The 25,814-nt window shown below is 37.1% G+C and overlaps 1 protein-coding gene across 19 annotated transcripts in view; it reads right to left on the bottom strand.

Moving 5' to 3' along the window:
* The window catches only part of CPEB3 (cytoplasmic polyadenylation element binding protein 3), a 187,054-nt gene that overhangs the window by 55,393 nt on the left and 105,847 nt on the right, over positions 1 to 25,814 (bottom strand). For 8 of the 19 annotated variants that reach the window (XM_043519725.1, XM_038410924.2, XM_038410930.2 and 5 more), the window contains 3 exons: positions 15,930 to 15,953; positions 10,251 to 10,418; positions 8,245 to 8,334 (listed from right to left, as the gene is read on the bottom strand). The exons of 3 other annotated variants lie outside the window; for them this stretch is intronic. In XM_043519725.1, the coding sequence (XP_043375660.1) occupies positions 8,245 to 8,334; positions 10,251 to 10,418; positions 15,930 to 15,953 (282 nt within the window). The remainder of the gene's footprint in view (positions 1 to 8,244; positions 8,335 to 10,250; positions 10,419 to 15,929; positions 15,954 to 25,814) is intronic. 8 more of the 19 variants (XM_038410928.2, XM_038410932.2, XM_043519727.1 and 5 more) reach the window with 2 other exon arrangements.

The following is a 25,814-nucleotide window of genomic DNA, read 5'->3' as shown; positions in this document are numbered from 1 at the left end:
TAACGTTTTGTTCTGAGTTACGAACAACCTCCATTCCCGAGGTGTTTGTAACTCAGATTCTACAGTAGTCTATAATGCACTTATTAGATGGAGTCATGGCCTTGTCAAGTGATGACAAAGGGCTGATCTTCACTATGGGTAGATCAATGCTACTGCAATCAATGCAACAAGGATCGATTTAGAGGGTCTAGTGAAGACTCACTACATCAACTGCAGAGCACTCTCCAGTCAACCCCAGTACTCCAGCTCCCTGAGAAGGTTAAGGTAAATCGATGGGAGAGCGTCTCCCATCGACGCAGTGCAGTGAAGACACTAGGGTAAGTCGACCTAAACTACGTCGACTCCAGCTATGTTATTCACGTAGCTGGAGTAGCGTAACTTAGGTCGACTTACCCTGGTAGTGAAGACAAGCCCAAAGACATGACTAGAGAATAGGCTAATCCTTGTATTCCTCCGTTACAGTGGTTCTCAACCTGCGGCTCAATCAGCAGACAGCTGCAGCCAATGTGAATCCTCAGGGCCATACAAGTAGTATATGTATTGTGTGGATGGGCCCACGTAACACACAAAGCTGCATATACGGCTCACAATGGTAAATAGGTTGAGAACTACTGCTCCATTAGGTCTTTCCTGTCAATATGAGGTTTTAACTCACTAGTTTGCAGGAGCTCCTGATGAAATGATTAGGACTCTCTAGCAGGATCCTAGGAGGTGGCAGCAGTTTTACTCTGGACCTCAATGCAGCCAAATAAGGAGTTGATGGAAGAAGCTGCGGGTTCCATGGAAGCTAAGAAGGCTAGGTCTGCACCGTATAAGAGGAAGGCATATCATGCCACAAAGATGAGATCCAGGGGATTTAAGACCTCTCTGAAGCATGCTAGCAGCATGAGCTCTCAGAGCCAGCAGATCTTCTCTCTCCCAGAGTAGTGTCTCTCGTAGTTGGGGCACGTGTTGAAACTGGGTTCAAAATGAGAAGAGACTACCCTTGAGGGGACCCCTCAGAGTCAGTTGTACTCTGCATATGTTTTTCCATTAAAAAACATTTTAAAATGAGCATCAATGAGATCTCTGTGTATCCTTCAAAAAAGCATTTCATATTTGATGTGAGACTCCTCTAAACAAAGCAAACATTTTAAACCTGCATCATTAGCAGCATAGCTGTCTCAGGCGGGGTAGATTTTAAAGCCCAAAGACCTGTTTTGCACCATCAGATTTACTCTCAGAACAGAGGCAAGACTAAAGACAGAAATGTTAGGTTTTATTTAAGCCTGTTGCCTAAAAACAATAAAAAAAACTAATAAAAATAGACTGCCAAACAGTAACTATCCTAAACTGTCAAAGCTACAATGAAGCAGAAAAACACCTTATGTTCCAACTTGCTACCATAGGCAGTGTGAATGAACTGAGTGCCAGTTGGGGCTGATCCATCTTTTATAACCTTGCTGTAGGGGTTGAAAGAATACAGGGTATACTACACAGCCCCCGTGGACACTGCCAGCTAAAAGATTCTGGGCTCATTTGCAAAAGGTGCACGTTTCTACAATGGGACCACGTGGAAAAATACTCAAAGAACTTGCATTGCTGATATCTGTACTGCGTCTGTGGGTGGATACCTTCAATTTCCACTAAAGTCAATATGGTATTATGATCTCTAAGCTTATTTTTTAAATAACGATATTAGTGCTACTCAAGAACTTAATGGTACTAGTATTAGTATTAAATATTATTAAATAGTATTAAATAGAGGACTATTTAAGCCCCAAAAATGTAGTTCTAGTACAAGAGATTATTATATTAGGTAAAAAGAAAAGGAGTACTTGTGGCACCTTAGAGACTAACAAATTTATTAGTTAGTCTCTAAGGTGCCACAAGTACTCCTTTTCTTTTTGCGAATACAGACTAACACGGCTGCTACTCTGAAACCTTATATTAGGTAGGAGACCACCTCATGCATACAGAATCCAGAAAAAAAATTTATAGGAAGATTAACTCTAGATCACAAAATGTCGGCCTGATGCGCAGTAAGATATGCTTGGATGCTGTCATCCAAGTTGTGCACACAGACTCATTTTTGCCTGTGCATCAGAAGAACCACCACAAGGTATGGAAGTACTTGTGGTACCTTAGAGACTAACAAATTTATTAGAGCATAAGCTTTTGTGGGCTACAGCCCATTTCATCGGATGCATAAAATGAAACATATAGTAAGATGATATATAGATTATATATATATACATATATATATATATACACACACACACACACACACACACAAACAGAGAAGGTGGAAGTTGCCATACAAACTGTAAGAGCCTAATTAATTAAGATGAGCTATTATCAGCAGGAGAAAAAAAAAAAACTTTTGGACTGATAATCAAGATGGCCCATTTAGATAGTTGATAAGAAGGTGTGAGGATACTTAACTTAAGGAAATAGATTCAATATGTGTAATGACCCAGCCACTCCCAGTCTCTATTCAAATCCAAGTGAATGGTATCTAGTTTGCATGTTAATTCAAGCTCAGCAGTTTCTTGTTAGAGTCTGTTTTTGAAGCTTTTCTGTTGCAAAATTGCCACCCTTAAATCTTTTACTGAGTGGCCAGAGAGGTTGAAGTGTTCTCCGACTGGTTTTTGAATGTTATGATTCCTGATGTCAGATTTGTGTCCATTTATTCTTTTGCGTCGAGACTGTCCAGTTTGGCCAATGTACATGACAGAGAGGCATTGCTGGCACATGATAGCATATATCACATTGGTAGATGTGCAGATGAACGAGCCCCTGATGGTGTGGCTAACATGATTAGGTCCTATGATTGCGTTTATTTGAATAAATATGTGGACAGAGTTGTCATCGGGCTTTGTTGCAAGGATGGGTTCCTGGGTTAGTGTTTTTGTTGTGTGGTTGCTGGAGAGTATTTGCTTCAGGTTGGGGGGCTGTTTGTAAGCAAGGACTGGCCTGTCTCCCAAGATCTGTGAGAGTGAGGGATCATTTTTCAGGATAGGTTGTAGATCTTTGATGACGCGTTGGAGAGGTTTTAGTTGGGGGCCGAAGGTGACAGCTAGTGGCATTCTGTTTTTTTTTTTTTTTTTTTGTTGAGCCTGTCCTGTAGTAGGTGACTTCTGGGTACTCTTCTGGCTCTGTCAATCTGTTTTTTCACTTCAGCAGGTGGGTGTTGTAGTTTTAAAAATGCTTGATATAGATCTTATAGGTGTTTGTCTCTGTCTGAGGGGTTGGAGCAAATGTGGTTATATCGTAGAGCTTGGCTGTAGACAATGGATCGTGTGGTGTGGTCTGGATGAAAGCTGGAGGCATGTAGGTAGGAATAGCGGTCAGTAGGTTTCCGATATAGGGTGGTGTTTATGTGACCATCGCGTATTAGTACCGTAGTGTCCAGGAAATGGATCTCTTGTGTGGACTGGTCCAGGCTGAGGTTGATGGTGGGATGGAAATTGTTGAAATCATGGTGGAATTCCTCAAGGGCTTCTTTTCCATGGGTCCAGATGATGAAGATGATGTCATCAATGTAGCGCAAGGACAGTAGGGGCATTAGGGGACGAGAGCTGAGGAAGTGTTGTTCAAATCAGCCATAAAAATGTTGGCTTACTGTGGGGCCATGCGGGTACCCATCGCAGTGCCACTGATTTGAAGATATACATTGTCCCCAAATGTGAAATAGTTATGGGTGAGGACAAAGTCACAAAGTTCAGCCACCAGGTTAGCTGTGACATTTTCGGGGATACTGTTCCTGATGGCTTGTAGTCCATCTTTACATGGAATGTTGGTGTAGAGGGCTTCTACATCCAATTTCAGCCCGTGCATGTCAGCGGAAGCACTCTATGCAGAAGTCCAGTCTGCTGTTTCGACCTTCAGGAGGAGTCCACCCAGAATCCTTCTTTTTGTAGTGTTGGTAGGAAGGTCTCTGTGGGTTAATATGTTGGTCAGAGGTGTGTTTGAAATATTCCTTGAATCAGAGACGTCAAAAATAGAATTCTAGGACACCACAGAACTGTATCACATTCGTAGGAGTGGAGGGGCAAAAGGAGAGGCCCCAAGATAGGACAGAGTCTTCTGCTGGGTTAAGAGTATAGTTGGATAGATTAACAATATTGCTTGGTGGGTTACGGGAACCACTGTTGTGGCCCCTTCTGGCATGCAGTAGTTTAGATAGTTTAGTGTCCTTTCTCTTTTGTAGAGAAGCAAAGTGTGTGTTGTAAATGGCTTGCTTACAGACAATCCCCCAACCTGAAGCAAATACTCTCCAGCAACCACACACCACACAACAGAACCACTAACCCAGGAACTTATCCTTGCAACAAAGTCCGTTGCCAACTCTGTCCACATATCTATTCAGGGGACACCATCATAGGCCCTAATCACATCAGCCACACTATCAGAGGCTCGTTCACCTGCGCATCTACCAATGTGATATATGCCATCATGTGCCAGCAATGCCCCTCTGCCATGTACATTGGTCAAACTGGACAGTCTCTACGTAAAAGAATAAATGGACACAAATCAGACGTCAAGAATTATAACATTCAAAAACCAGTTGGAGAACACTTCAATCTCTCCGGTCACTCGATTATAGACCTGAGGGTGGCTATCCTTCAACAAAAAAGCTTCAAAAACAGACTCCAATGAGAGACTGCTGAATTGGAATTAATTTGCAAACTGGATACAATTAACTTAGGCTTGAATAGAGACTGTGAATGGATGAGTCATTACACAAAGTAAAACTATTTCCCCATGTTATTTCTCCCCCCCCCACCCCACCCCCCCACTGTTCCTCAGATATTCTTGTTAACTGCTGGAAATGGCCTATCTTGCTTGTCACCATGAAATGTTTTCTTCCTTCCCCCCACTCCCCCCCTGCTGCTGGTGATGGCTCATCTTAAGTGATCACTCTCCTTACAGTGTGTATGATAAAACCCATTGTTTCATGTTTTCTGTGTGTGTATATAAATCTCCCACTGTATTTTCCACCAAATGCATCCGATGAAGTGAGCTTATGCTCAAATAAATGTGTTAGTCTCTAAGGTGCCACAAGTACCCCTTTTCTTTTTGCGAATACAGACTAACATGGCTGCTACTCTGAAACATGTTACAATTTTAGCATCTGCTTCCCCAAGACTAGCACATGGCATTTATAATTTTGCCAGTCCCTTTAAGCATTTGTTTAGGATATGTTATGAAGTATGCAAGTCATCTAAATAATCTTCAGGCAACAGTAATAATTTGGCCTTATTCAGAAGCAAAGCATTTGATTCACCTCATGGGAGGCACTGATAAACAGCACTAAGCATTTCAACACAAAGCAGAAAAATGCCATGCAAAAGCAGTAATTTAAATGTGTAAGGGACTAGAAATAGCCCCTTACACACATTGTCAGCTGCTGCTAACAGCATCTCTTGTTCAAGTGCATAATCTACACATTTAGTGACAAAACAGCTGTGTATCACCACTGCCCTCCTCCCTCAGCAATCCAGATTCTGCATGTATCAAGGACAAAATGCATACTATAGGGATTGTTGGTTTTTACTCAGGTGTTTTTTGTTTTATTTTTAAAACATCTATAAATATGAACTTATGATTGATAGCCAAGCCATTTTAAAAATAAAAGCCAGATGCATACTTACTCATTTATAGAGTGAAACCAATTTAGAAAACCCTTTAAAATATATGCAGACAATTACAGTATTTTATAGTGTTAGACAAGATACATGGTTCAGTCCTTTCAGTGTCATGTCCAGTGAACAGTGGTATGATGAGATAATGGGATTTTGGTACGTAATTGATCTTTAAATATTCAGGGTAAATAGGACTAATCCCCTGAGATGGGATATTAGATGGATGGGATCTGAGTTACTACAGAAAATTCTTTCCTGGGTATCTGGCTGGTGAATCTTGCCCATATGCTCAGGGTTTAGCTGATCGCCATATTTGGGGTCGGGAAGGAATTTTCCTCCAGGGCAGATTGGAGAGGCCCTGGAGGTTTTTCGCCTTCCTCTGTAGCATGGGGCATGGGTGACTTGAGGGAGGCTTCTCTGCTCCTTGAAGTCTTTAAACCATGATTTAAGGACTTCAATAGCTCAGATATAGGTGAGGTTTTTTGTAGGAGTGGGTGGGTGAGATTCTGTGGCCTGCGCTGTGCAGGAGGTCGGACTAGATGATCAGAATGGTCCCTTCTGACCTTAGTATCTATGAATCTATGAACAAGGCCAGAATTTCCTGCAGTTTTTTGTTACAAATACTCTGCCATCACATAAGTGTCAATAGGCTATGTTGACAGTACTCTGCACTCTAGGGCCAGGTTCTATCCAGGTATTTAGATAGCTTCATGACTCAGAGTCCACTCATTTCTGATACTGCAGTAATTGAGGGTGCTACACAGAAGGACATCCATCATATGTGACATTGTGGAGAAGTTAAGAGAATTATTTGCATTGGTCTCCACTACAGAGGATATGGGGGAGATCCTCACGTGCGAGCCATTCTTTTTAGATGACTAATCTGAGGAATTGTCCCAGATAGAGGTGTCAATAGAGGAGGTTTTGAAACAAATTGATAAATTAAACAGTAATAAGTCAGCAGGACCAGATGGTATTCACCCAAGAGCTCTGAAGACACTCAGATATGAAATTTCAGAGCTAACAACTGTGGTACGTAATCTATCACTTAAATCAGCTTTCCTACTTGATGACTAGAGGGTAGTTAATGTAATGCAGATTTTTAAAAAAAAGTCTCCAAAGGCGATCCGCGCAATTAGAGGCTAGTAAAGCTAACTTCAGTACCAGGCAAATTAGTTGAAACTATAGTAAAGACAGGCATGCTGGAGGGACGATGCTGAAGCCGTGATTGATAACTAAGAAGCCAGTTATAAATAATCAGGAACAGTTGGGACTGACTGTTTAGCACTTTCAGACAGACATTCTAGAGCAACTGGCAGGGGCTTTGAAAGCTGTTTCCCATAATAGAATCGTGACAGAAATAGAAGAGAAGCTGGATTCCCTTGTCTTCTGCTAAAATAGATCTTACTCAAAAACATTTTTACAAGTCTGACGGTAAAGTCAGACTGATTTAGCCTCCCAGAATACAGAACAAATCTGATCCTAACTAATAAAGTCTCAGGTTAATCTGCAACAAATTTGTAATTAAATTAGTTATTCACAAAGTCACAGCAAACAAACTTGTGGAGGTCTTGGAGATATCAGGTCAAGTAGGAGCTCATTTTACCTCTTGGCTAAAGCTAGAATAAAAATTCTGACTAGAAAGAACCTAAACCTGTGTAAGGCACTATATTAGTTAGTTGCAACTTTTAGGAACTACACTCAAAAGCACATGTTCACTTCATTTTATTTATCCAGGAGCAGATGTTATAGAATAACCACTGATAGCAGTTTTCTTTTGAGACAGAAATGTCCTAAATGGTATTTGCAGGAGACTTGTCACAAAGAAGTTACCATGCCTCAAGCAGTTTAAAAAACATCTGGTAAGAGTAGCTATTTGCACATAAAAGTGCGTCTAAAAAAATATAGTAGGAGTGTTAGCCCAGGGACCAAACACAGTACAATGTGCTGCCAAACCAGCCTTAAGAATAACTGTGAATATTCATGGCCAGGGGAGAATGGAAGGATATCAGAATACGAATGAAAAGAAAAGGAGTACTTGTGGCACCTTAGAGACTAACAAATTTATTTGAGCTTTTGTGGCTACAGATGGTATGCTGTATAATACTTATAAAAATGCAGGAGCTGTGGGTATTCAATAAAAGGAGGAATGTATAAAGCCAAAAAACCCTCCCAAACCACCTCCTCCCCAACCCCAAACCGGTCTAAATGACATTGTTTCAAAAACTTCAAGGCCATGGAAGCTTTGTTTACATTAACATTCTTCTTGTTGCTACTAACTGGCAGAGCTCAATTAACAGGGGAAATTTTGCAACCTTCCCCCCAGAATAAAACTAGCTTAAATACAAATTCCTGATTCACTAAACTGAGCAACCGCCACTAACAGAGTCCAACTCAAATGGGACTCCGTAGATCCACTCTTCAAAGAAACTTGTTACACGGACTGCAATTTCCCCCCCCTATACACAATGTATCTGCAGAAGAATCTTACTTGAAAGACTGCAACCACCTTAAAGAGTCAAAGCTGTTTGTTTTAATGGATTTAATGTTTTTAAAGCAGCAGTAGGCGTTTGCTTGTTCCAGAACAGCCTGTGTAGACTTATTTTAAGCTAATTACCTTTAGGTGGAAAATATGACTTGCTTTCAGCTTTGTGAGGCCAGTCCACCACAAGAGGTCCAAACCTACGAAAGCTGGCAGTGATTTCATCTACAAAAACAAATAAGGAATCTTAAAGAAAATCTGAAGATTAAAAGTGGCAAAACAAACATTCTTGCTTAAGAAAATGTTAGAGACTGAATTTTCTGAAGCTATTGAAAAACAGGAAAAAGTGAAATGATGAATATGTGAACCTTCTTGAAATAAATACGCTTTTTTACCTCTACTATACTTTGTTGCTTAAATAGTGCAAAACTAGTTTTGCCTTTCACTATGTAGCTTCACAGACTAAAAGCAGATGTGCAGCACTGTTACAAGAGAGAATTTTCTGTATTAGTAGTAGTAATGACGAAAACCAGAAGCCTTAATAGAGATTTGCCACATTATTTTTTGAAAACAAATAAAATAAATAAATAAAACAAGACAAATCTGAACCATCTTAACTCTCAGACTTCGGGGATTCAAAATCTGGATCTGAGATTTCTCAAAGTATGGGATACTAAGAATCAGTAACTGCATTTGATCCATTAGAAAGAGTGTGTACTGCAAACACTGATCTTAACCCTGAATTCTGGTTGAGGCCTATTTCTACTTTTAACCACAAATACCTAATTAGCTTACCAAACAAACATTATTTAATCACCGTTTTAAATACAAACATACACAAAAAACCAAACCAACCAAAAGGGAAAAAAAAGTTATTCCACATTTACAGGCTATTTGTTTTGCATGGAAATGTAACTTTTCTGAAATGTTTTTGCAACTCTTTTTAAGGAAAGAAGATTAGTCTTAAACGGATCTGGAAGAAAGGAAAAGACTAAGTCTATAACAAGATTTCATTATTTTTAAAAATTTCCTGTACTATGCATTCCAATAGAGCTTTATCAACTAACTCACAGCAAAGGGTTAGAGCTCTGGCTTCTGTTCTTGTTGGAGTTGCTTAAACAGAAACTCAAGACTTAAACGTTTTGGCCAAAATAAGTCCAATGGGAATACAGGGCATGGGGGAGGAGGTGGGGTTAAGTTCCTTTATTATCTGAACAGCCCTGATTCACCAGAGCTAAATTTTGTCTCACTGATTTAGAGAAAAAAATACAGATTTTTTTACATCAAACAACACTTTCTACATCAATCAACACCAGACAGATATTAGCAACCCATCCATCAGCAGAAAGATCTGAAGGGCAGTGTTTTGGCAGTGTTTGATGATTAATATTATTTTATAAAGGTATTGCATGGTTTGGCAAAAGACTTACTACAAAGTCAACTTCAAAAAAGCCTTTCTTTCCCTTGTGACGCATCCTTAAATTCCTGTACATGCTTAGTTAATGGTGGATTCTTGGTGTGGTGGGAACTGAAGAATATCCACAATGGATTGTGGTGAAAATAGGTGTTTTATTAATAAAACAGATACACAACGCAAAAAACAATGATTGTTGACAATAACCTAAATATCTTTTTGCAACCACACTAAATAGGTCACATTTATCAACTGATATACCGTAAATATCTGTTAGAAATACCCAAGTAAACGGAGAGTCATTGTATTAACTAAAACCCATTTTTATTACAACAGTGGACATATTTAACAAGTATAGGCTGCCTTCTTTTTTCCCCCCAGATTGTGAGATGGAATATTTCAGGACTTTTGATGGCTTTCATCAGACACTTAACCCTGCATTTCCATCAATTTCTTCACTTTATGTATGTAGACACTTTATGCACATAGGCACACACCATTTCTGTGGAGGTTACATGCTTACTAGGGCATATCAATCCATCACTCCTCCACAGAGACCGCCAGACCTAGAGCAATCTGCAAGAATTCCAAGCAGATTCACAAACTCAAGTTGCCTTTGTAATATCACAGCACACTACCAGCCACATAGCCAGGAAAAGTCAGGATTTTTATAAAAGAAAACCAACTCCCACCCCCACCAATTGTACACATCACGGAATCACAGTACCTTCATCAATGTCAGGAGGCAGACCTCCAACAAACACCTTTCTAGAATAGCGTTCCACTCTTTCACCATTCTGACAGCGAGTTGGAGAGCTGAGACCCGATGATAAAGACTGATCACCATGACTGTCGTCTAGGAAGCCATCTTCAAAAGGAAAGAGTGAAGACCGACCTGTAACAGATTTGGGAGTTTCTAAGGTTAACATTTTCTGGAGAAATAAATGTTCCTTTAAGAACCAGGCCTACTTAAATCTGCCTTTTTTTAAAGTTATGTTTTACTTCAACAGAATTAGCAGTTTACACTAAAGGCAAGATATTGCAAATGGTACCACACATGGTCTACCACCACGATCAGTACTACTGTCTTCAGTAGCACTGCTGGTGGTAGGAAACAATATATGTGGTCATGTTTACAGGATAAGATGTAAGAGCTCAGCCCTCTCATATGCTGGTGTCCATCACTATCTAGATTATAAAATCAGCTATTGAATGTGTGCAAGATTACAGTTGCCTTTGTTTTGTAATAAAATGAAGTGATAGGTCGGTTTTCAGTTAGGTAGGTAAAACATGTTTCAGTGTAATTATAAGCGCACTGCTAAAGCAGTTAAGTTTTTAATCCCACTTTCCCTTTCTTTACCTATTTAGTCAAATTACAAAAATAAATGTGCAACAAAAATTCTCAATTATAAGTAGCTCACGATCTTAAAAAACAGACTCTTCTATTAAAGACATTCCACTGTTGCCAATAGCCAGCATTCAAGCAAGTGTTTTATTATAGGTGTTATTTACATTTTCCCAAAGCTACAGTTGGATAACCTTTAAGCATAAAATAGGTATTTCTTTTAACTTGAGATAAATGTTTCAGCTATAAATATGGAAACCATTAACTACAGCTGGCTAACAAATGAAAGCAAGGAAAATAATCTGCTTACACTGTCTAGCACTGTTACTCAGAGAGCCTTGTGAGTGAGATTTAAATTTAAGACAGACCCTCTCAAAACTCTTTACTGTGAAGTTTTCAACAAAACATATTTTCACTGATTCTTATAAATTAATGCTACAAGAGATACACAAGATCATTAGACTACTCCACTGCCGAATTGTTCCCCACAACGTATTTTCTAACAACAGAGAGGCAAATGTCAAAGTGAGCACAGGGGAGTTTGAACTGAGTGGAAATTGGGTAAGGTGGTGTAGAAAGAAGCTTAATTGGTTAGCAGGCTAAAATATTTTAAAAGTCCTTGTTCAAATAATTAGATAAATCACTAAAAAACAACCAAACAAAAAACCTTATTCTCTACTTGAAGAAAAGTTACACTTAGCTCAAGCTATTACCCACTGTTAACACCCAGTTTGACCATGAGAGTAGTAGCCCAGCAGCAGAATATTCAGGGTGGGTACTACCCAGTTTACTGCAAAGAATGAGTACCAATTAATTACTTGGTTTGTGCCCTCCTAATGTAAACAGCTCATGACTCTCATAGCCAAAGTACAGCATATCTGCAGTCCAGAGTTGCAGATGTGGAGGAGCAGAGGGATGCAGGATCTGCATATAAGGAACATCATAGAACTTGCCCACTTTTGAACTGATTTCCCTGAGCAGCTGAAGAAGCCAGTCTCACGATGGGGAGATACTTAGATGGAATGGAAGAACCCCCTCACTTAGATGGGACCCATGTTCAAACTCTGATGTGGCTGAATTTTCCCTCACACAGTGAGTCAGTTGCTCCAGGGGATTGATTTGTAATTGGAAGATGAACACATATTGTAGAGGATTTGATTATTATAAATATAGATAGCTGGGTATGCAGCGACCAGAAGAAACTCTCATTAACTTCTTTATTGGGTGCAAAGATGTTGGCTCTCATGAGACATATAAACAGACTTCCAGATAGTGCTAGGTAGTAGTTGGTGGTTGTTATTATTAATAAAGTAGGGAGGTATAGGACAGAGGAAAATAGGAACTTAGGGAGCTTAACAGAAAGGCAATAGGTGCTGAGGAGCACTCAAGTCAGGTAAAAGATGTCAACAGCACAAAGGTATCCCTTGTATCTAGCAGTAAAGGATAGGCTAGAAATTACAGCTGAATTGGGCAGGGACAGGTTAAGATCAGAGGTAATTTCTGTTAATTTAACAAGGTTTCATACTAAAAAATTAAATAAAAAAATAGGCACTTGGTCAAAAATAAATACTATAGAAGTTTACATACAAATGAGATATTTAAAAGCAAAAACAGATGAACTAGAATGTCAGGCAATGAAAAAAGAGACCTTGACATAACAGGCATCACTGAAACATGGTGAAAGGGCAAATGTCAATGGGATATTGCAATACCTTGCTACAAACTATAAAGAAAGGACAGATTAGGTCAAGAAGGTAGAGGAGCAGTAGTGCTGAATTTAAAAGATTGCATACACTCTAAAGATAAATATTCTAACTGGTGATAAAAATCCCAAGTTTTAAGACAACAAATATCCTAGTAAGTTTATATTAACAGCTTTCAGAGGAGCAGAAAAGATAGTGAGGGCATAATGTTGATAGAGATCAAAGAGGTAAAGTCTAATAAAATGATAATAGGGACTTTACCCATATATAGTCAAATATAATAGTAACAATCAAATGTCACAGTGAGACAAGGTTTAGAGAAGCAATTTTTCAAAACCTTCAACAACTGTTTCATGGAATTGATAGATTTAGAGCACACAACAGGAGAGGTTATTCTCGACTTAGCCTGAAGTAACACACAGGATTTAGTTGCATGTGTGTGATGTGTGTATAGGAAATTTGGAGGCTTAAGATGCAATATCAAGAGCAAATAATTAAAGATCTAAAAACAAGAAAGTATATCAGAAGCTGAAATCCTGGCAAACAACTGGATGCTGGACCACCATGGGATAGATAAAGGGAGAAATTGAGGAAGAGAAGGATAATGCTGGGAAACTAAATTTCCTTGAAATTGTCGTCATCAAACAATTTTGAGGAGATGCCTATCCCAATCTACCATTTTTTGACAACAACAATAATGAGGTAGTAACAGAGATTGAGGTGTCAGAAGAAGAGGTTCTGGAACTAGTAAAAACTAAAAAGCAATAAGTCACCTGATCCAGATAATACATCCAAGAGTTCTGAAGGAACTCAAGAATAAAGTGACTTACTTAGCAAAAACAGGGCAACAAAAACTTAGCAAAAAGAGGGCATCAGCTACTATCACAGATAATTGAAGATTAGCAAACGTTGAGCCTATATTTTAAGAAGGCACTAGGGATGATCCAGAAACTTACAGACCAATAAAATCTTCTGTACCTACTTCTGTACCTGGTAAATTGGTTGCAACAATAATTAAAAATAGAATTAAAAGACACCTGGGAGATCATGACATGACACAGTATAACCAGCATGTCTTCTGCAAAGAAAAATCATATCTCACTAATCCATTGGAGTTCTTTGACCAGTCATATAAAATACTGGATCAAGGAGAAACAGTTGATCTAATTTATTTAGATTTCCCAAAGACCTTTGACAAAGTCTCTCATTAGAGGCTACTAAAAAAAAAAAAAAAAAAAAAAAAAAAAAAAAAAATTAAATAGTCATGGTGGCAGAAGGCATTACCATCATAGATCAGAAACTTAAGAAATTGTCATTCACTATATGTTGATATAGCACTTAGCACAAGGCCCTGACCTCATTGGTCTCTAGGAGCTGCCAAAACATAAAATGTTAACCAAAAATAAAGGACATCTTCCACTGTTTGCTGTGTTGGTCCCAGGACATGAGAGAGATAAGTTTCAGCTGGTGAGAGAGAGAAGCTTTTGAGTTTACACAGAGCTCTTGTTCCAGTCTGGGAAAGGTAATCTGTCACAGCTAAGTACAAGGTGGAACAGATTGTTTAGCATAAGAAGTTAATATGTTTGAATGGTCTCTTCCACGTAAAGTGGGCAGTTTACACCTCACATGCCTGTCACAAAATGTAGAGTGCCTTATCCACTGCACTAAATGTCCCAATAACTATGTGGGTGAAACAAGACAATCACAATGCTCTCGAATTAACTCAAACAAAAAATTAAGACAAAACACTATCACCTATAGGCAAACACTTTTCACAAATGATCACTCTATTTCTGGCATATCTGTCCTCATCCTCAAAGGAAACCTGCACAACCCCTTCGAAAGATGAGCCTTAACAAAAATACTGGATTTCTGGCTCATTACAACACTTTGTAAGCCACTAACCCTCCTTTCTCCTAGACCGAATAGGTATTAACTGCTTACTTAACATATTGTAAGAGACCATTCAAGGTGAACTCCTTAGTCTAAACAAGCTGTTCAACCTTGTACAATAGAACCTCAAAGTTATGAACACCTCAGGAAGGGAGGTTGTAACTTGGAACAAAACATGATTGCTCTTTCAAAAGTTTACAACTGAATATTGACATAATACAGCTTTGAAACTTTACTATGCAGAAGAAAAATGCTGCTTTTAACCATCTTAAATTTAAATAAAACTAGTACAGGAACAGTTTCCTTACCTTGTCAAATCATTTTTTTTAAAGCTTTCGCCTTAGTTTTTAGTAGTTTACGTTAAACACAGTACCGTATTTGCTTTTGTTTTTTTGTGCACCTCTGCAGCTGCCTGATTGCTTACTTCTGGTTCCAAATGAGGTGTGTTGTTGACCAGTCAGTTCGTAACTCTGCTGTTTGTAACTGAGATTCTACTGTATTTAGCTGTGACACTGAGTACCTTTCCCAGACATGAAGAACGCTGTGTAGCTCAAAAGCTTGTCTCTTTCACCAGCAGAAGTTGATCCAGTAAAAGATATTACCTTACCCACCTTGTCTCTCTAATAATAAATCAGAAACTTAAAGTTTTAATTGCTATAATTTTGGGAGGGTTGATTAAAACCTTTTATCTATATATTTTATATATAAAATTTATATATAAATGAAATAGCCTCTACAGAAAAGTTTTGTATGTATAAGACAACTCAATGCTTAAAGCAATTTCCCATATATATGAATTCATAGTTCCAAAAAAAGCATAAACATTATATTATATATGTGGTGATTTCTAGTTTTATATGGCGTTGACTAAGACAGAAAAAATTGAGGCAAATTTCAAGAGAAATCAAAAGAGCAAGACTAACAAAAATGAACAGTTCTTTACTCCACCAATTCCTGTAGATATAAGTATTTCACACAGGAAGAAACTGAGATGGTATGAAGACAGATCTTTTAGGTGAAGAAAGGATATTGGGAGTCACAACTGTTAGAACTTGGGTCTAAGTGTTTCTTTCGAAGCTTATCAATGAACCAGTTAACATTACATTTTCAAAAAATACAATGAGAATTTGAACTTATTTCCCCCTCTGGAGCACTAAACAATATTAAAAGCAGCATATCAATCACAGAACACAAACAACATAAGATAATCATTTTTAAGCAACGAACTGGAAGCTACTGGTTAGAAATCATCATTTACCGTTTCAAATTATGAGAATTAAGAGATTTATTTTGAAAAACAAAGTACAAAAATATCAATTGAGATATTTATGGCAACTGATGAACCAAAGAGATTGAAAAAATTGATGATATATTGTCAACATGAACAGCACTAAATATCTGTTTCTCCCACACCCATAATTTGGCAGGCAAAACCTTTAACACATTTTTATTTTATTTTATTTACCTCTTCTCCGCCCATAGCTCCTGGCTGCATGTAAACACAGAAGAGAATTGTTGGTACTTTTGTCATAGAACAGCAATTAGATTTAGATTCAGAAATAAAGAAAAATGTAGATTTTTATGTCTTTTCCCATTGCACTCTCCCCCCCCTTTTTTTTGGAAAATGAAGTTCTGACATTTCAAAACAACCCTAAAAAATATCTTTAAGACGACACAGCCAAAACAAAATTTTAAGCACATATGCTATGCAACATTATTCCAGATAGCAAAGAATATTTTAAAATTATGATGCCACACAAATCCTTCATAGGTGTTGGAAGAGGTAATGCACATAAGCTATAGTAATTTTAATTAAAGGGAGTAATTGTGCAGAAAAAAACATTTATAGTTTTGAAAAGCTATATTTAAACATCAAGGGATTTAAACAATTAGCCATTCTACAAAAGCTAAATTTTCCAACAAAGTGATATAAATTCAATAATTAGTATGTCATCCAAACCTGTTCATATTGAATTGAATGGCTACAATATACAACTTGGCATTTTTTATGAATAAATCCCAAAAATTGTAAAAACTGTTTATGTTCTGATATCTACATATTGCAAAATGAAGTCACACATCCAGTATATGATATAAACTGAATTGGCTACATGCATTTACATTTGCTTTCTGAAATGTTTATGCATCATAGAATGGTTTGGAGCATTGTATTTCCAAACTACATTGAGAACTCATCCCAACATAACATATCTGTGCCCTTCCAAAATATTTACAATGCAGGTAGCCATAGATCACAGATGTCCCATCCCTGGGAAGAAAGGTCAATCTGTAATAGAAGCCAAAAAATTCTAGGTATATGGCAGACAATTGCTCTGCCACTTCTATTTGGTATTGTGGGAAGGTGGAGCTTATTCATGAGAAGTACAGAATGGGAGTGCTCCTAATACCATTCATTATCTGTAACTGCATAGTTGAGGGTTGTTAGGCCTGGAACTGGAATTTCCTGGTGCAACGTTTGGTAGGAAGATGGACTAGCACTAGGCCTGGCAGCATACTGGCTCGACCAATTCTTTAAGGTAAGAGTTTGGGGGAGAGGCTGCTCTGAGGGGAAACTTCCACCTTTCCTGTTATTACTCATCTGAGGTGGAGGCCTCATTCAAGATCATCATCCTACTGGAGGGAAGCTGCATCATTCTCTTGATAGCAGATTTTTTGGTTGATGGGAAGGGGGTCATCTTCAAACTACATGTACCGTTTCTTCATCTCTTTGAATGAATTTAGAACAAAAAATAGCCAAAATACTGAAGTATAAATGATATTGTAGGATCTAGGTAAAAAAATGAAAGACAGTTATGCTTACTGTTAACATTTAGGCTGCTTCTATACTATGAGCAAGGTTTGACAACACGGTGCTAAAAATCGACCCGAGTCTTTTCTAAACTACAGAATCCATCATTGCTATTGCTTCAATACAGTTATGCTGCACCAGTGGTGATTTATGGGTCCCAGTTTTCATACTGATGAATCACTCAGTTTAAATCTCTGCTGCTGGAGAAAGTTTTTTGCAAGGCTGGGTTAACAGAGTAGCAAAGCATAACGGGTTGTATTTTTCCTAATGGCAAAAGGTTGTTCTTAAAATGCAAAAAAGTTAGGATGTACAACCAATTACAAATGTTCAAATCCCCTTCAACCACAAGATATTAATTTTCTATAACTGAATTTTGGGTTTGTCTTTTACCTTAATGCTAAATCAGACTTTTTAGAGATTTTGCTTGTTCCCCTCCTCCGCTTTTGGAACATTTACAATCATGTTCCTGCAAATTTGTCCCAGTAGCAGAATGAGAGTAACAGTCCCTGGCCAGGCCAGGCAGACAAAATATGCATTGTAAGATCACAATGGAAAACAGGTTTCATTAGACTTCAAAAATTGTAGCAGCTACACACTGAGCATGCTCATAACCTATTTTCAATTGCTTATCACTTATTCCTTCCAAATAAGGAACAAACTTCCTCAAAAAGTACTTTACCCGCAAAATAAGTTGAGAATTTTTTGATTCATCGCTTTAAATTATTGGTGAGTACAAATACCAAAAACATGAGTGATTTTCCTTGTATTTTCCTTCTCCCTCTCCCAATGCTATACTTTATCGCCACTTGAAAGGAAAAAATATTATGAGCTATGTATGTGTGGAAACTGGGTTATAATGGAACACGATAGAGACAATTATACCATTACTACCAAGAACACCATAATTATGAATGCAATTGAAATTTATACTTAATTTTTAATACACATTTTCATTTCAGACAGTTTATTTTCCTCCAAGTACTTTAAGAGTACCAGGCTACTGCACTAGAATTGCTTAATTTCTAATTTCTTCTATCGTCTCAGCCAGACCATGGTCCAACATTACATTCCTTACACAAGCAACATCAATAAGTGGGCATGTCTCAACAAGCAAAATGGGCACATTTTTCCAATCATGATAACTTGGCATGTTTGAAAAGCACTGTTAAGATGCAGGCTAATATGTCTGAAATGGTGTTAGCTCACCATCTTCTAGCCTTAAGCTAACACAATTGAAAGACACCCCCTCTCTCCTGTCAGGTAATGCAGTGTTATTAGATTGGCCTTACTAGTGTTACTATCTTCTTTATTTACGCATTTACTATATGGGAAGGTGGACGTCATATTTATTCCATTAAGGACATGAAAATACTAATATATATATTATAGTGTACACACACACGCATACTAATATCCCTAAATTTCTCAGAAAAGACCTTTATAAAATGACCTAAAGATAGATATTTGGTGATCACAATGCTCAGATTTTCTGATAGGCTGACTAACAAAATGCATAAAGAAAAAATGAAATGACAGAGAAACTGAGAAACTACACTGTATATAAATTTTTATTCAAAATGTTGTTTAATTATTTAGGAAAATAAACTGAATGACAACAAAATGGTAACAAATAAGCTTCATGTGTGCAAGTGAGTGTTACAGTAAAGAGCTTTTCAAATATCAGATTAAAATAACCCAAAAATAAATGAGTCCTTTTACGAGATGTAAAATACTCCCAAACTAATTGGTCTAAAATAATCTCAACAGAACCTGATGCTGCCATGCAAAAAATTATTCATGCAAACATCACAGAAAGTGGATTATGATATTAAGGAACTCATGGGTTACTAATAAAAACAATTAAAATTAAACTATAAAAGAAAATGCAGCAGGCGAGTGCTTATTTAGGTGGGACAGCTGATTGAGGCCGGAAATGTGTAAAACAAACCCATTGAAATGCTATGATAATACAAACATGATTAAAAACCCACCCTGAAGGGCCTGAGTTTTTTTAAAATCCCAAATTAATAAAAATCACAATACACAATAGATTTAAATAGAAAATCATATGCACTTTTCCCATTTAACCAGTAAAAGAAAGAAATAAGACCAATTTCCTCATTTTATAAAATACATAGTTGTGATAGAAGTTGGTTATAAAATATAAACATTTATTTGAAAATCCCTTTGGACAATTCTATTCAATATTTATATTCAAGTTAATTTTTAAAAAGCGCTAAAATGTCATTAGACCAGGGAATTTGGGAGTCAAAATGTACTTTTTATATTTCCTTCAGCAATGTCACTGTTACACATGATACAAAACAAGAATGTGCAATTTGAGATAAAAATTATATAGTATCCTGCCTTGTTTACAGTACAAAGTCCAGGCCATTGCAGACTTAGCTAGAAGGAATGGTTCAGCTATCTGAAACTCATACTACCAGCCTAATATTAAGTGTGACTCAGCAAATCTGAATGCAGAGAGCTTCCAACAGGCTTTGCCCGAAATGTAGTTTACAAACATTAATGGAGAGAAAACACTTAAAAGCTAAACAGTTTTGAAATTATTTCTGTGTGAACACAGCAATGCATCAACAGGAAAATGAAAGAATCATCTACTTATTGTAATCAATAAGATCACAAGTACGACATTTCTGTGCGGTTATTACTGCTTATGAAATTAAAAAAAAATACAATGATGGAAGTTGTCATAACCATATTGGTAAGGGTAGCCTAGAATTCCTCCTTACCTGTAAGGGGTTAAGAAGCTCAAATAACCTGGTTGGCACCTGACCAAAAGGACCAATGGGGGGAAAAAATATTTTCAAATCTTGGTGGGGGAGGCTTTGTTTTGAGTGTGTTCTCTTGGGAAGCAAAAAAGTATCAGTTAAAAAAATCCTTCTCCTATAAACCAATCCTGAACCAGTCTCTAATATTACAAAAATAGTAAGTAAAGCCAGGCAGATTGGTGTTAGATTATCTTTTGTTTTAGCTTGTGAATTTTCCCTTTGCTAGAGGGAAGTTTTCCTGTTTTTTGTAACTTTGAACTAAGCCTAGAGGAAGTTCCTCTGTGTTCGTGAATCTTCTGTTAGTCTGTAAGGTTATTTTCCATCCTGATTTTACAGAGGTGATTCTTTTACCTCTTTTTAAAAATAAAATCCTTCTTTTAAAAACCTAATTAATTTCTCTATTGTCTTAAGACCCAAGAGTTTGGGTCTGTGATCACTTTGTAACCAATTAGTTAGGATATTAATCTCAAGCCTCCCCAGGTAGGGGGGTATAAGGGCTTGGGGTGATATTTGGGGGAAATAGGAACTCAAAGTGGTCCTTTCCCTAATTCTTGGTTAAATCACTTGGTGGTGACAGTGTACCAAAAATGTGTGCCTTGGGGAACTTTTAACCTAAGCTGGTAAAAATAAGCTTAGGGGGGTCTTTCATGCGGGTCCCCACATCTGTACCTTAGAGTTCAGAGTTGGGAGGGAACCCTGACAGAAGTGTCAAGAGATTTTAGCCACCAGAGAATGACAACCACTCGCCCAAAATGCACTGTCCGTGGTGCCAAATATGGGGCCCTATTTTCATAAACCGTATTATGAATAGCTTCAACATGCAAATCAAAGATGAGTGGCAGTCTCAGGTACACTGTAAATGAGACAGCCTACAATATGAACAGATATAATTCAAGAGCACCATATTTTGGTGATATAATAAAAAGTTTTTCAAAAATGTGCAGCTGAAATAACATTAGCAATTAGTTTCCAAGTAGGAGGTATCCAATATGTAAACAATTAGTGTAGACAATATTGTCCTGTTTATGCCCGATTGGCTGAACATCAGAGATTTAACAGCTATTATAAAGTGTAATTTATATATACATATACAAGTACAGCTTGCATAAAAATTTTGCTATTTTGAGAAGTGAAGAGTCTATTTATCAGGAATTATACTGACACCGACTCACCCATGTCAAACAGTAAGGATGTTATACAACTGCAAAACCATAACTGAAAGTTCATTTCTCACTTATGCAATTCCCTGACCTTTGGTAGTGCATGATTTGCATAATGACTGCAGAGATATTTCTCAGTTTCTGGCCAGCATGCAAATCCCTGAATTCTGATGGACAAAAACTTGGAGTACAGAGATCTGCATAAATATTGTATAGCAATTATGCAGATCTAGATATTCTAAAGGGTTACTTCCCATTCATGTTTCCACAACAAACATGGCCACTTCAACTTCTGACTCCCTTCTTGAGCCCACCACTTCACCCACCTCTAGAAATTCAATATAATTTAATTGAACAAGGAATTGTTTGTATGACAAGGAAGTGGGAGAGAGGAAGTTGAGGATTCTAAGCCTTCTTTAAGGGCACAAAGGAGCATGGTCATGGGAAGAATGAGAAGGCTATGGTAAAATGGGAAAGGGATTATAGATGGGAAGTGGAACTGAGAGTAATTGATAATACGAGAAGAATTTAAAAGTAGCAAAGTTGTACATGACAGAGGACCACAAGCACATTTCCAGTACAATAAAGTGCTTCCTATTAACTTGGTAATAATCATATACTGCATAAACTAACTCACTGGAAAGAAATAAAGAGCATATTGTAGCAGAAGGGGAAACCGGCACTTTTTCAAGCCATACACACATTGTGTTGTAGGAAAATAGAAAAAGGTAAACACCAACAGTGAGTGAGTGAGTCTGGAGAATGTTGTAACTAGTAAAGCCAAAATAACATAAAACGCAGGCCAGAGGATTCTGACAGTATAGTAAAAAATAAATAAGGTAAGACTTGGAACTGTGGCTAGGGAATAAGCATTGAGAGAGATCTTAAAAAGGGAGCAGGGACTATTTTAATAGCCTAGAGAATGGAAATGAGAGCTGTTTTATTAATAGGAGTCTAAAGAATCAAAAAGTTATTAATATAACCCAATCGCTATCCAACATTAAACAGTTTTTAACAAGGTTTGGAATACAGAGATGTCAGCTTTAGTACCATGGCTAACACACCATTAAAAAATCCTTTTAACCTTTTATAAAAGAGAGAAAAAGAAAGAGAAAGAAGAAGAAAAGAAAGAAAGAGAAAGAGAAAAAGAAAGAAAGAGAAAGAAAAAAACAGTTAAAGCATTTTAAATGTGAAGTATTAAATAAGGCATTCCTTTAAAATCCCTTGTTCCCTTTTGCTTCAGCTGGCGAGAATTTTGGAGGGGAAAAACCCTTGTTTTACAGTCCTTTGTGGTATCAATGACGGTAATAACTTTGCTTTTGGGGGGGAAGTGAAGAAGTTAATTGACATGGGCTGAAGTGGTCATAATCTTAACACAGTACTTAAATCGTAGTATCAAAAGTATAAAAGTATTAGAAATACTTTCTATTTAAATTAATTTAGTCTTTTCATCATCTTCTTGCATCTTTTTCAAATAATTTTATATAACAGGACACTGACAATTTATGAACTTTAATTATTTAATTATGAACTTACAATTAGGGTATATTTGTAGGCCCAGCTATCACAACATAATGCACAATAATGTGGGTGCCAAAGGGTAAATACAACCTGTTCTTAAAGCAAAGAGGTAAGGAAGCGGGGGGGAGGTCATATGTCCCATATTTAAGTCTGAAACATGGTCATGTTAGTTGGATGACATGTAACAAGAGACAGCAGAAGACATTTCACATAATATTTATTACCAGTCAACATGAACTGCTTTGCCTTAACTCAGTAATTATTATAGTACTGTCCATAGCATCAGACTCAGAAGCCTTTAGTCTCAGATTTCAGGATATGGTCATTATCACTAACTGTGATGTCATATCTAGATGATAAAATTAAGGTATTTTGTAATGTACTAACTGTATAATGTACTAACTGTGCTCAATTACAAAACAGTTACATAGAGTACTGTAAATATATCCTTTGCGGTATGAAGATTTTTTAATGACTTTAATGGAGCTTCTTCTGAAGCAATTCAATAATTTTGCTAACAATGTTTATTTCTTATAAAAAGGCAGTTAATAAAGAGCAGTTCAGTACCATCTCACTTTGCATGGGTTACTTCCTTTACTGTCACCATTACTGTCTCTCAGAAAGAATACGGGTGGGCATGAAGACCAATTATCCTCTTACATGGAGTAGAGAAGTTTGTGTTCATGACAAGTGCCAGTTTGGAACCTCTGGAGACAGAAATTCTCTATATAGAGCTTCTCTACATTGTCCTATCAATATGCCTCATCTAAGACCGAAGAGGTCACTTCTATATTTAAGTTTGTATTTCAGACTACATTCCCAATCAATCCTTGATGTGTCCACTGGAACTGCCAGCAACAGTGCTAACTAATGTTAATTGTGGTGACGCTTTTTGGTATGCTAACATATGCACTAGGAAATGGACTGCGACCCACTCATTTCACAGAGGTCACTGAACAGGTATTAGATGGCAACAGCTTTCTACCAGCCTAGGATGCATTTTTATTAAATCTATATTCCTTTGCCAATAATGAGCTGTCCCACTCCACCTGCTGTAACAGTAAGACAAGCTATACCAAAGTTTAACAGTTTATTCCATGAAACAGTTTGTAAAAAAAATGTCATAAAACAAATGGGATACATGGAGGAAGTGGGAATTACATGTCCTATTTCGAAGTGAAAAATTGAATTTATAAAAAGTAAAATCTCACTCCACCCATGTATTTACATTCCAGTAGATTCATAACAAAAGAATGGTATAAGAAAATACCATCCAAGGACAAATGAGTCAGTATATGGCATAGTAAAGCTACAAAAAGGCAACTATGTTTATTATACATAATTTTCTGTAAAACACCAATTCACCAGACTATTATCTGCTTTGCTTAAAAACTGGCAGCCTTGTTGGAACTTTTGAACCTTACCTGGTAGTCTGTGGCACAATTTCAGTGTGACCCATGCCGAAATACGTCTTTATTCACTCATCCCCTATACACAGGGAATGTTCCTTCCTAGCCACACACCCTCTTCAATGCCAATAAAACATCCTTTAAGCATGAAAGTTAAGAACTTAAGTACACATAGGGTTTTTAAAATCTTACACTATTGCAAGTTAAATTGAATGTTTAACAACGTGGGACAAATTTCTAGCATCAGTTGTGAAAGGTTGCTTATTTGGTTAAGCAAATCTAGCATGAAGACAAATAGAATGTATTGGCAATATTGCATTAAGGCTATCTATTGTTCACATGAAGCAAAAAAGGAAGAAAACTGAAGCACTGCAATTTTAACCTCATCTCAAATAATTCTGTGAAACTAATGAAAAAAAGCAGCATTTCAAGGACTACTATTTCCCCACTTACAAAATCTACAACTGACAAGAAATTGCATTTGCAAGACCGTCATATTGCATGTGTACAAGAAGGTAGAATTACAATTTCTATGGGAATTGCTGAATATCCTGTCTTTATGTTAAAAAAATGTTTATTTAAACCTTATTTCTTTTTATGATACATATAGTCTCAAGAATTAGCAGCACCATTTCAACAGTAACAAATCTTACGACTTCTGAACTTGAGCATTAGAAGTTATCATAATGTAAGCATCTCTAAAGACTTAAGCCTGATCTACACACAATTTTTGAATATAGTGTAACTATATTGGCTAGGGATATTATTTTTATACTATTATAGTTATACAAGTACAAAACAAAACCTAGTGTGGATGCAGTTATCCTGGTATAGAAGTGCCTTTTACCAGGATAGCTTTTATTCCCTTTTCCTGTTGGCAGAGCTAGGAAGAGAACCCAGAACTCTTGACACTCAACTATGAGCTTTAATCTGTAGCACCCACTTGGTTTTTTGAAGTTGCATAATATATTTATTAAGGGCTGGTACTGCTACAAATATGTTGAGGAATACACTTTTCTTCAAAGATACTTGTCTTAATAGATTCCTACTTTTGGAGACAACAAAGCAGAGATCTTGCCAAAAGACAATCAGAAAAGATAAATATGCTTAGAATAGTACACAATAACTTTTCATATTTTACACTCAGACACACATGCGTTTACAGGAATAAGATATTTCCCAAAAGAATGCCATAGCAGGCAAAGGAAATCAAAGAGTATCCTAAAATAAACTGAACTCAAACAAGCTGGAAAGTCTGGACACTCAAATGGAAAATAGTTGGTGGAGAAAGTAGGGTATTGGATTTTTTGTTTTTTTAAAAAGATAGACTAATTAGCCAATTACAATTTTGTCTCTGGACAATGAATTTAAGTAATAGTGCTTGTTAAACATATGCTGAAAAGACCATTTACTTTGCAAATCTCCTGAATTGACACATAATTCAGTAGCAGTAAGAAGTGAAAAATAGTCTTCTAGACATGGTACTCTTTAAGAAGTTAGTCAATTAGCACCAAGTGAAACAAATCTGAGTAACCTCCCTTAGAACTTTAGTCAACTGCAGTTAAAAGCCTAACGCTATCCTGGTTTAGAACATGAGGGGAAGGGCTTCCTCAGGATGGGCATGCATACAGCTCTGACTACTTGCACTGGAACTCCACA

This window comes from Dermochelys coriacea, chromosome 7 (genome assembly GCF_009764565.3).
Source record: "Dermochelys coriacea isolate rDerCor1 chromosome 7, rDerCor1.pri.v4, whole genome shotgun sequence".
NCBI classification, from domain to species: Eukaryota; Metazoa; Chordata; order Testudines; family Dermochelyidae; genus Dermochelys; species Dermochelys coriacea.
This window is presented reverse-complemented; position numbering and strand designations above follow the sequence as displayed.